The following is a 13,050-nucleotide window of genomic DNA, read 5'->3' as shown; positions in this document are numbered from 1 at the left end:
TTAGCTAAACGTCATGAATTATTGTGACCACGAGGTGTTGTTTACATTTTCTTTCCTTTCTGCCTTGATTGTTGAGGGATTATTATCAGAGGAAGGTTACATTACAGGAAAACATTTTTTTATCCCGCTCCTTATTTTCCATAGGTCATAAAAAACTTCAATAATTATCAGTATCGACCGATATAATAATAATATTTAAATAATTGCTGCATAGCAACAATTCCTTTCGGGTTTCTCTATGGTTACATTTTCACTCTTTGCACTATTTTCTTACACTTTATCAAGCATTGCTTACATATTCCTTATTTCTGCACCTTCATTTTAAGACCTTATTAAGTTTTCAATGTGATTTTACTATTTTCTTGAAATTGTTTTGGTGTTTTCCATGCTTGTGTTGACATTTTCTTCCCTCCTTGATAGCTGAGAGGATTATACTCAGAGGAAGTTACATTTCAAATAGAATATATTTTTATCCTGCTTTTAATTTTCCATAGGTCATAAAAAAATATCAATAATTATTGATATCGACCGATAAAATAATGATATTTCAGTAATTGCTGCGTAACAAAAAGTAATTTCTGTGGTTAAATAAGAATAACAGGGCAAATTAATGTTACACAGACGTTATTTCCAAGAACTAAACCTGCAGAAAATAGTTCTTCTCACGTTTCTCCATGTTTACATTTTCAAATTTTGGACTATTTCCTTACACTTTATGAATAATTTCTTACATATTTCTTATTTTTAAGAACTTATGAAGTGTTGAATGTGATTTTACTGTATTGCATACAGGCGGCATAGCTCGGTTGGTAGAGTGGCCGTGCCAGCAACTTGAGGGTTGCAGGTTCGATTCCCGCTTCCGCCATTCTAGTCACTGCCCCTGTGTCCTTGGGCAAGGCACTTTACCCACCTGCTCCCAGTGCCACCCACACTGGTTTAAATGTAACTTAGATATTGGGTTTCACTATGTAAAACGCTTTGAGTCACTAGAGAAAAGCGCTATATAAATATAATTCACTTCACTTCACTTGCCAACCTTGAGACCTCCGATTTCGGGAGGGCGTGGTCGGGGGTGGGACAGGGGGCGTGGTTGGGGGCGTGGTTAAGAGGGGAGGAGTATATTTACAGCTGTCGTGTGCGCAGTTGTGCACTGCACTTTCTAAAGTAGATGTTATTGTTACATATGCATGATTGATTGATTGATTGATACTTTTATTAGTAGATTGCACAGTACAGTACATATTCCGTACAATTGACCACTAAATGGTAACACCCCAATAAGTTTGTCAACTTGTTTAAGTCGGGGTCCACGTCAATCAATTCATGGTACAAATATATACTATCAGCATAATACAGTCATCACACAAGTTAATCATCATAGTATATACATTGAATTATTTACAATCCGGGGGGGGTGGGATGAGGAGCTTTGGTTGATATCAGTACTTCAGTCATCAACAATTGCATCAACAGCGAAATGGACCTTGAAACAGTGTCGGTCTTAATTCGTAGGATATGTACAGCGAGCAGACAACATAGTGAGTTCACATAGCATAAGAAAAAGTATATACATTAGAAATACATTCGATTATTTACATTAGGTTGTTTACAATCCGGGGAGATGGCATGTGAAAGTAGGAGGATTAGTAAAGGGTTGAAGTTGCCTGGTGGTGTTGTGGTACAGTAGATGGCAGTATTGTTCTGTTTAAGAGTGTCACATGCTGTTTACGGCAGACGAACTGCCTTACGGTAGAGTGGTAGACGTAAACGTGACTGCTGTTGTTGTGTGTTGTTACCACGCTGGGAGGACGTTAATGAAACTGCCTTACAATAAACCCACATAAGAAACCAAGAACTCGCCCTCGATCATTTTACAGTTATAACGTCTTTGGGCAGACACGCTCTCAGACACGTCACTTAGGTGCTCATGGAGCTGGAGGGGGCGTGGCCTCCAGCTCCACCTGAATTTCGGGAGATTTTCGGGAGAAAATTTGTCCCGGTAGGTTTTCGGGAGAGGCGCTGAATTTCGGGAGTCTACCGGAAAATCCGGGAGGGTTGGCAAGTATGCTGTATTGTTTTGCTGAGGGATTATAATCAGAGGAAGTTACATTTCAAATAGAGTACATTACTTTCCCGCTCCTAATTTTCCGTAGGTCATAAAAAAGGTCAATAATTATCGATATCGACCGATACAATCATGATATTTTAAATAATCACTGCATAAGAAAAATTCCTTCCCATGGTTGAATGAATAACAGGGCAAATTTTATTTTCCAGCGCTAAACCTGCAGAAAATAGTTATTCTCAGGTTTCTCTATGTTTACATTTTCACACTTTGCACTATTTTCTTACACTTTATGAATCATTTCTTACATATTCCTTATTTTTAAGAACTTATTAATTGTTCAATGTGGTTCTACTATCTTGTTTACATTTTCTTTTATTCCTGCCTTGATTGCTGAGGGATTATAATGAGAGGAAGTTACAATTCAAATAAAATATATTCTTATCCCGCTCCTAATTTTCCATATGTCAAAAAAAAAAATCTATTATTATCAATATCGACCGATACAATCATGATATTTAAATACAAACCCTGTTTCCATATGAGTTGGGAAATTGTGTTAGATGTAAATATAAATGGAATACAATGATTTGCAAATCATTTTCAACCCATATTCAATTGAATGCACTACAAAGACAAGATATTTGATGTTTAAACTCATAAACTTCTTTTTTTTTCTGCAAATAATAATTAACTTAGAATTTCATGGCTGCAACACGTGCCAAAGTAGTTGGGAAAGGGCATGTTCACCACTGTGTTACATCACCTTTTCTTTTAACAACACTCAATAAACATTTCGGAACTGAGGAAACTAATTGTTGAAGCTTTGAAAGTGGAATTCTTTACCATTCTTGCTTGATGTACAACTTAAGTTGTTCAACAGTCCAGGGTTTTGTTGTCGTATTTTACGCTTCATAATGCGCCACACATTTTCGATGGGAGAAATGTCTGGACTGCAGGCGGGCCAGGAAAGTACCTGTACTCTTTTACTGTTATAACACGTGGCTTGGCATTGTTTTGCTGAAATAAGCAGGGGCGTCCAGGATAACGTTGCTTGGATGACACTATATGTTGCTCCAAAACCTGTATGGACCATTCAGCATTAACGGTGCCTTCACAGATGTGTAAGTTGCCCATGCCTTGGGCACTAATACACCCCCTACCATCACAGATCCTGGCTTTTGAACTTTGCGCCTATAACAATCCGGATGGTTATTTTCCTCTTTGTTCCGGAGGACACCACGTCCACAGTTTCCAATTATAATTTGAAATGTGGACTCGTCAGACCACAGAACACTTTTCCACTTTGCATCAGTCCATCTTAGATGAGCTCGGGCCCAGCGAAGCCGGCGGCGTTCCTGGGTGTTGTTGATGAATGGGTTTCGCTTTGCATAGTAGAGTTTTAACTTGCACTTACAGATGTAGCGACCAACTGTAGTTACTGACATTGGTTTTATGAAGTGTTCCTGAGCCCATTTGGTGATATCCTTTACACACTGATGTCGGTTTTTGATGCAGTACCGCCTGAGGGATCAAAGGTCCGTAATATCCTCGCTTACGTGCAGTGATTTCTCCAGATTCTCTGAACTTTTTGATGATTTTACGGACCGTAGATGGTAAAATCCCAACATTCCTTGCAATAGCTCGTTGAGAAATGTTGTTCTAAAACTGTTTGACAATTTGCTTACAAATTGGTGACCCTCACCCCATCCTTATTTGTGAATTACTTAGCATTTCACGGAAGCTGCTTTTATACCCAATCATGGCACCCACCTGTTCCCAATTAGCCTGCACACCTGTGGGATGTTCCAAATAAGTGTTTGATGAGCATTCCTCAACTTTATCACCTTTCCCAACTTCTTTGTCACGTGTTGCTGGCATGAAATTCTAAAGGAAATGATTATTTGCAAAAAAACATTTTTTTATCAGTTCGAACATCAAAAATGTTGTCTTTGTAGCATATTCAACTGAATATGGGTTGAAAATGATTTGAAAATCATTGTATTCCATTTATATTTACATCTAACACAATTTCCCAACTCATATGGAAACGGGGTTTGTATTTACTGCGTAACTAAAAATTATTTTCCGTGGTTGAATAAGAATAACAAGGCAAAATAATGTTACACAGACGTTATTTCCCACCACTAAACCTGCAGAAAATAGTTCTTATCTGGTTTCTCTGTTTACATTTTCACACTTTGCACTATTTCCTTACACTTTGTGAAGCATTTCTTACATATTCTTTGTTTTAAAGTGCTTATTTTTAAGTGTGCAATGTCATTTTACTATTTTTTTCCCCATACCTTTCTGCCCTGATAGCTGAGGGATTATAATCAGAGGAAGGTTACATTTTAAATAAAATATATTATTCTCCTGCGCCATATTTTCCAAAGGTCATAAACATTTCAATGATATCGACTGATATGAAACACTGATATCGCGATACAGTTTTAGTACTATTGTTGTGGCTCAGACTGTACACAGCTGTAATAAAATATAATACAGTCATAAAAATAAATTCATGTTCTGCTTTAATTCATGTTGTTGTCTAAACTATGGCATATTTAATTTGTACGGTATCAAATCGTCATGCTAGTGTGTCCAGTATGTAACCATGACGACAGCCTTGTAGAGTAAAATATCGAATATAATCAGGAACTTTACGTCTTGTTCAATTAATCCCTTGGAAGCAAAACGTGAACCTAGCTGGTTTTACAGGTATTATGATTGTAAGATGATAAAAATATATATATAAATATATTTTATTGCTCTTTTTATTTCCCAGCAGCATTCCTTCCATAAAGGCAATCTTAAGGGAGTGGAAAATGAGGTTTAATACTTGAATGGCCCATAAAGTCAGGTTGTTATGGCTGGCCAAAAATAATCACTCAAAGCTGTTTTTCTTTTAAAAATAACAGCAACTGTTTATCACTCATAAATAGAGATATAAAATCTGTCAGTTTTTAGGATTTAAGTCAAAGTGTTTCATCGTTAAATAGTCCAATCTCATAGAAGTGAAGTCATACCTAGTTTTTTTTTTTTATTTTTTTTTTTTATAACCTGCACTTTTTGTATGATTGGTTTGAGGCAGAATTCCAAAATAATGTGATAAATAAATATACAAAATAATAATAATATTAACTAATAGAAATATATATAAAAATAAATACATATTTTTTCCATTGAGTAGGGCTGTAAACTAATCCGTCATGGCGGAAATTTAGTTGCCGGGTACAGTTATAGTCCTACAAAGTCAACAAGAGCCTTCGAGTCTCATTTTCCCAGAGTGTCACTGAATGCACCGCCAATCAATGTTGGCTAATATTGTGTTTCAATTTCAGTTATTTTAATTCACACTCAAATTGTTTTCCTCCATATTTTCTGTAAACATTTTTGGATTTTTTTTTTATTAACTGAACTTTGTTTCACTTTTCATACGAGTCGCTTGTTGAACTAATTATGGGAATGGATTGCAAGGGAAAACCTGGGTCTTTTAGCAGAGGTGTTTAAAGTGTGACCATTTTAAAATATAATAATATAAAATAAAAATAAAAAATACATTTTCAAAGACAAAAACACATTTAATTTAGAAAATTTGCAATGTTGACTTTAATAATACAAAGGGTTTTTTTCTTTAAAATTGTCATTGCTCAAAAAATATTGATGAATTAAACTTAATTTTATCATATTTGAGGCTCCAATTACTTCACATCAAGTATTCCACTTTTATTTTTATTTTTTATTTTTGGGAGGGGTGGGGAATATTACAATTTAATATAATGTTTGCCATAAAAATCTTAGTTTTCTATGACAAAAAGGGCATAAAACTAAATTAGGAAAAAATTCTAACTTACTATCAACGGATGGATTTGAAAGTAAAAAATGTATGAATTATTTTGAACACTTTTATGAGTGGGGACCCTTTTGGACCCCTGAGATATATACTGGGATTCTTTTTTTTTTTTTTTACTTTCATTGCTCAGAAAATAATAATGAGTCAAAATCAATGTTATGAATTATTGACATTTTTAAGGCTCCAATTACTTCACATCAAATATTGCACTTTGGAATATTCTTTGGGGAAAATATCACATATTGTCATGATCTGTGGTCTGGATTATGTTTTTGTTATTTTATGTTACTTTTAAGACTCCATTAGTTCCTGTTTTTTTTGTTTTTGTTTTGGTTACCATGCCGACTTATTAGTTTCACCTGCCTCTGGTGTTTGGGACACGCACTTGCTCTAATCAAGAGACCCTTATTTAAGCCTGTCTTTGCCAGTCAGTCAGGCTGGTGCCATTGCTAGTTTTCCTACAAAACCATACTTCTTGTTGCTCGATTCATGCCGTGTCCACGTAAGTCTTGTTCATTTCTTACCACAGTTTCTTGTTTGTTCCAAGCCGTAGTTTATGCTGTTTGTTTCATGCCATAGTTTATGTTTGTTTACCTCATGCCCTGCTAAGATTTGTAGTTAGATGAATAAATATGTTCCTACCTTCACGCCTGGTCCGGAATAGTTCGTTTTCATTCCCGGTTTCAAAAATTTCCTGATCACCCGTCATTTCCAGGAATTTCCCCCCATTAACAATAAATGGACAATATACAAACATCTCCATATTCCACATTTCTCATCCGATTGGAACCTTTCCAACATCCACACGCTCCACTCACCCTGGACATTCAAGCCACTCAGGTGTTCACACGACATTCACACGCCATTCCGACCGCAGTTGCAAATTCTGGTTGATGATATCGTGCTTTCTTTGGCGGACGACTTTATGGAATGTTTGACAACGGGAATAAGGTCAAAGGTCACACCTGTTCGGCGGCAAACGTGCACACAGAACAGATGCGGGCCTGCGCGTAAACAAACTACTGGGCTTTCTTTTCAAGCACAGGGCACACGCCTAAAAACACACACACACACACACACACACACACACACACACACACACACCAGGATTTTTCCGACTAAATACTCCTCTTGTGGATTGTGTGGCGTTTGAGGACGCTGACGGAAAGACGGAAAAGCAAACGTCAGAGAAGTCAGTGTGTCATTGTGGCGTCTAGACCAGAAGTGTCCAAAGTGTGGCTCCCAGGGGTTGTACTGTACTTTGTATTGTTTTTTTTTTGTTACATTTCAGTGTATGTATGGACCCCAGGATGCAGAGATGGCAAGCTAATGGACAGGACAGGACAAGAAATAATACAGCATACAAGAAATATTAACTAAAATCGTCAAAACCAGGAATTTTGGAAATTTGTGATAAGAGCACAAGTGTCGTAGATGATATGAATGGGTTGGTGTTGGAATTTTTTAATCGGTTGAAAAATGTTGAGGTAGTAACAGTTGGAATTGAAATGGGTATTTCGGAATTCCTGGAATGTCTGGAAAAACGTGAATTTGTACGGAAAGGAAAAAGGGTAGTTTTGTTGAAGAAAAATGTTTTGAGTGCGGAATGGTCAAAACGGTTGAAAAATGTGGACTGTGAAAACTTTCCAGGAAGAGGTAAAAATAAGGTTTCGGAAAACCGGGAATTCGGGGAATTCCTGGAAATGTTTTGAACTTGGAAAATGGTTGTTTGAATGTCCAAGATGAGTAGAGTCTGTGGATGTCGAAGCGGTTTGAATCGAATGAGAAATGTTTTCATTAGACTGTATATTTCCCATTCATTGTTAATGGGGAGAAAATTACCGAAAATTCTGGGAAAACGGGGAATTTTGGTAAAGGGAAAACATGTTTTGTGTTCGATATATGGGAAGAGCAGTGTGGGTGGATGGTTGAAAAGTTATATTCGGGTTTAAAACATTTTAAAATAAGTGTTCGGAAATGTTTTCATTCATTTGAATTGGAATTCCCTGGACATTTGGGAATTTCAGGAAAACCAGGATTCTTGGAAAATATTGATACTAGCACAATTGTCCCAGATTATATGAATGGGTTGGTGTTGGAATTTTTTGAATCGGTTGAAAAGTGTTGACGTAGTAACAGTTTGAATTGAAATGGATATTTCTGAATTCCTGGAATGTCTGGAAAACCGGGAATTTGTACGGAAAGAAAAAAAAGGTAGTTTTGTTGAAGAGGAATGTTTTGAAGGCAGAATGGTCAAAACGGTTGAAAAATGTGCACTGTGAAAACTTTCCAGGAAGAGGTAAAAATAAGGTTTCGGGAAACCGGGAATTCTGGTAATTCCTGAAAATGTTTTGAACTTGGAAAATGGTCGTTTGAATGTCCAAGATGAGTGGAGTGTGTGGATGTCCGATTGGTTCGAATCAGATGAGAAATGTTTTCATTAGACTGTATATTTCCCATTCATTGTTAATGGGGAGAAAATTACCGGAAATTCTGGGAAAACGGGGAATTTTGGTAAAGGGAAAACGTGTTTTGTGTTCGATATATGAGAAGAGCAGTGTGGGTGGATGGTTGAAAAGTTATATTCGGGTTTAAAACATTTTAAAATAATTGTACGTAAATGTTTCCATTCATTTGAATTGTAATTCCCTGGACATTTGGGAATTTCAGGAAAACCAAGATTTTTTGGAAAATATTGATACTAGCACAATTGTCCCAGATTATATGAATGGGTCGGTGTTGGAATTTTTTGAATCGGTTGAAAAGTGTTGACGTAGTAACAGTTTGAATAGAAATGGGTATTTCGGAATTCCTGGAATGTCTGGAAAAACGGGGAATTTGTACGGAAAGAAAAAGGGTATTTTTTGTTGAAGAGGAATGTTTTGAAGGCGGAATGGTCAAAACGGTTGAAAAATGTGGACTGAGAAAACTTTCCAGGAAGAGGTAAAAATAAGGTTTCGGAAAACCGGGAATTCGGGGAATTCCTGGAAATATTTTGAACTTGGAAAATGGTTGTTTGAATGTCCAAGATGAGTAGAGTGTGTGGATGTCCGAACGGTTTGAATCGGATGAGAAATGTTTTCATTAGACTGTATATTTCCTATTCATTGTTAATGGGGGGAAAATTACCGGAAATTCTGGGAAAACGGGGAATTTTGGTAAAGGAAAACGTGTTTTGTGTTCGATATATGGGAAGAGCAGTGTGGGTGGATGGCTGAAAAGTTATATTCGGGTTTAAGACATTTTAAAATAATTGTTTGGAAATGTTTCCTTTTTTTTTAATTGGAATTCCTTGGACATTTGGGAATTTCAGGAAAACCAAGATTTTTGGAAAATATTGATACTAGCACAATTGTCCCAGATTATATGAATGGGTCGGTGTTGGAATTTTTTGAATCGGTTGAAAAGTGTTGACGCTGTAACAGTTTGAATAGAAATGGGTATTTCGGAATTCCTGGAATGTCTGGAAAAACGGGGAATTTGTACGGAAAGAAAAAGGGTATTTTTTGTTGAAGAGGAACGTTTTGAAGGCGGAATGGTCAAAACGGTTGAAAAATGTGGACTGTGAAAACTTTCCAGGAAGAGGTGAAAATCGGGTTTCGGAAAACAGGGAATTCTGGGAATTCCTGAAAATGTTTTGAACTTGGAAAATGGTCGTTTGAATGTGCAAGATGAGTAGAGTGTGTGGATGTCAGAACGGTTTGAATCTGTGAGAAATGTGGGAATTGTGCGTGTTTGAAAATTGGCCAATTCATTTTCAAAAGGGAGAATGTCCTGGAAAACTGTGAATTCTAGGTAATCTCATTCATTCATTCATTATATTATTATATAAAAGTCTTATTCATTCATTCATGATATTATATAAAAATATTATTCATTCATTTTATTATTATATAAAAGTTTTATTCATTCATTCTTGATATTATGTAAAAATATTATTCGTTCATTTTATTATTATATAAGTCTTATTCATTCATTCATGATATTATTATATAAATGTATTATCCATCCATTCATTAAACGATTATACACAAGTATTGTTCGTTTATTCGTTATATTACTATACAAAAGTCTTATTCATTCATTCATTATATTATTAAATAAGTCTTATTCCTTCATTCATTAAATTATTATGTAAAAGTATTGTTCATTTATTCATTAAATTATTCTATAAAAGTCTTATCCATTCATTCATGATATTATTATATAAAAGTCATATTCATCCATTCCTTATTTTAATTTATAAAAGTCTTATTCATTCATTCATTATATTATTATACAAAAGTAATATTCATTCATTATATTATTATAAAACAGTCTTATTCATTCATTCATTATATTATTATATGAAAGTCTTATTCATGGATTCATTCATGATATTTTTATATAAAACTAGTATTCATTTATTATATTATTATTCATTTATTCATAATATTATTATATAAAAGTATTATTTATTCATTCATTCATTCGTTATATTATTATATAAAAGTCTTGTTTATTCATTATATTATTATATAAAAGTCTTAATCATTAATTCATTATATTAGTATATAAAAGTCTTATTCATTCATTCATTATATTATTATCTAAAAGTCGTATTCATTCATTTATGATATTATTATAAAAAAGTCTTATTTATTCATTCATTCATTATATTATATAAAAGTCTTGTTTATTCATTATATTATATAAAAGTATTATTCATTAATTCATTATATTAGTATATAAAAGGCTTACTCGTTAATTCATTATATTATTGTCTAAAAGTTGTATTCATTCATTCATTATATTATTATATGAAAGTCTTATTCATTCATTATATTATTATACAAAAGTAATATTCATTCATTAGATTATTATATTAAAGTCTTATTCATTCATTCATTATATTATTATATAAAAGTCTTATTCATGGATTCATTCATGATATTATTATATAAAACTAGTATTCATTCATTATATTATTATTCATTTATTCATGATATTATTATATAAAAGTAATATTTATTCATTCATTCATTATGGTATATAAAAGTCTTGTTTATTCATTATATTAGTATGTAAAAGTATATTCATTATATTATTATCTAAAAGTCGTATTTATTCATTTATATTATTATATAAAAGTCTTGTTCATTCATTAATTCATTCATTCATGATATTATTATATAAAAGTAATATTCCTTCAGTCATTACATTATTATATAAAAGTCTCATCCATTCATTCATCATACTATTATATAAAAGTATTATTCATCCATTTCTTATATTATTTTTTAAAAGTCTCATTTATTTATTCATTATATTATTGTATAAAAGTCTTATTTATTTATTCATTATATTATTATATAAAAGTAATATTCATTCATTTTATTATTATATTAAAGTCTTATTCATTCATTCATTCATTATATTATTATATAAAAGTCTTATTCATGGATTCATTCATGATATTAATATATAAAAGTAATGTGCATTCATTGTATTATTATTAATTTATTCATGATATTATTATATACTAGTATTATTTATTCATTCATTCATCATATTATTATATAAATGTCTTGTTTATTCATTATATTAGTATATAAAAGTTGTATTCATTAATTCATTATATTAGTATATAAAAGTCTTACTCATTCATTCATTATATTATTATCTAAAAGTCGTCGTCATTCATTTATAATATTATTATATAAAAGTCTTATTCATTCATGATATAATTAGTGACACAAAAGTGTGTTGGCGCACACACAATGCGTCCATTGTGAGGTTGGTGAAGTTGTCCTGATCTGATCGGACATTCTTCACCAGAGGACGTCTCCGGCGTAGAAAAGAATCATCCTGGTTTTGAAACCGAGAGCAGCTTTTCCCACTCAATATTTCTGGTAAAACAAAGCAAAAAAAAAAAAAAAAAAAGTGTAATTTCCTTTTTTCTGAGTTTTATTTGTGACACGACAGGAACTGGTGTGCGTACGTGCTGACGCGCACTGTCAGCTGTGTGATGGAGGACGGCGTGGAGACCTACATCAAGCCCGACTATCAGCGCTGCACCTGGGGACAGTGTCCTCGAGTGGCGTGAGTCACACACACACACACACACATGTCGTGCCTACTTTGTGTGGACCCACATTTGGTCGGTTGTGAGGGCCCCCCTTTCCACTATAGCTAGAATGATGAAAAAAAAATTGTCTAGCACTAGATGGGAGTAGAGGAGTTGCAACCTCACTTCAGAATGCAAAACACACAAAGTAAAATTTTTTTTTAATTTTGTAGTTGTGAGGACCGACCACTGTTGCTAGGTAGATTTGACCATAGACACACACAGTAGTAAGTTCTGTGAGTTGGCCATTTTTAAGGACAGCAAAGTACTTAATTAATGAAGGTAACACATCTAAACTGAAAACAAATCATATTTTGCTAATTGTTCAACCTATTTTCATTCAGTTTACATTATTGTATGAATGTAAAAAGCATGTACTACACACACAAAAGTATGTACATAATAAGTAGAAAAGTAAACACACACAAAATGTGTACATAAATACATAGAGTACCGTATACACACACACACACACACACATGTCGCGCCTACTTTGTGTGGACCCACGTTTGGTCGGTTGTGAGGGCCCCCCTTTCCACTATAGCTAGAATGATGAAAAAAAAAATCTCTAGCACTAGATGGGAGTAAAGGAGTTGCAACCTCACTTCAGAATGCAAAACACACAAAGTAAAAAAAAAATTTTACTTTTGTAGTTGTGAGGACCGACCGCTGTTGCTAGGTAGATTTGACCATAGACACACACAGTAGTAAGTTCTGTGAGTTGGCCATTTTCAAGGACAGCAAAGTTCTTAATTAATGAAGGTAACACATCTAAACGGAAAATAATTCATATTTTGCTAATTGTTCAACCTATTTTCATTCAGTTTACATTATTGTATAAATGTACAAAGCATGTACTACACACACAAATGTATGTACATAATAAGTAGAAAAGTAAACACACACAAAATGTGTACATAAATACATAGAGTACAGTATTCACACACACACACAGACACACACACACACACACACACACACACACACACACACACACACACACACCTGTCACGCCTACTTTGT

General features: G+C 33.9%; 1 protein-coding gene across 1 annotated transcript in view; it reads left to right on the top strand.

Moving 5' to 3' along the window:
- The window catches only part of emilin1a (elastin microfibril interfacer 1a), a 110,840-nt gene that overhangs the window by 39,020 nt on the left and 58,770 nt on the right, over nucleotides 1-13,050 (top strand). Inside the window, exon 2 of the mRNA XM_061886289.1 lies at nucleotides 11,886-12,002. Coding sequence (XP_061742273.1) covers nucleotides 11,886-12,002 — 117 coding nt within the window. The remainder of the gene's footprint in view (nucleotides 1-11,885; nucleotides 12,003-13,050) is intronic.

Source organism: Nerophis ophidion, linkage group LG24 (assembly GCF_033978795.1).
Source record: "Nerophis ophidion isolate RoL-2023_Sa linkage group LG24, RoL_Noph_v1.0, whole genome shotgun sequence".
NCBI classification, from domain to species: domain Eukaryota; kingdom Metazoa; phylum Chordata; class Actinopteri; order Syngnathiformes; family Syngnathidae; genus Nerophis; species Nerophis ophidion.
Note: the sequence above shows the minus strand (reverse complement) of the source record. Positions and strands in the feature narration are given on the sequence as shown.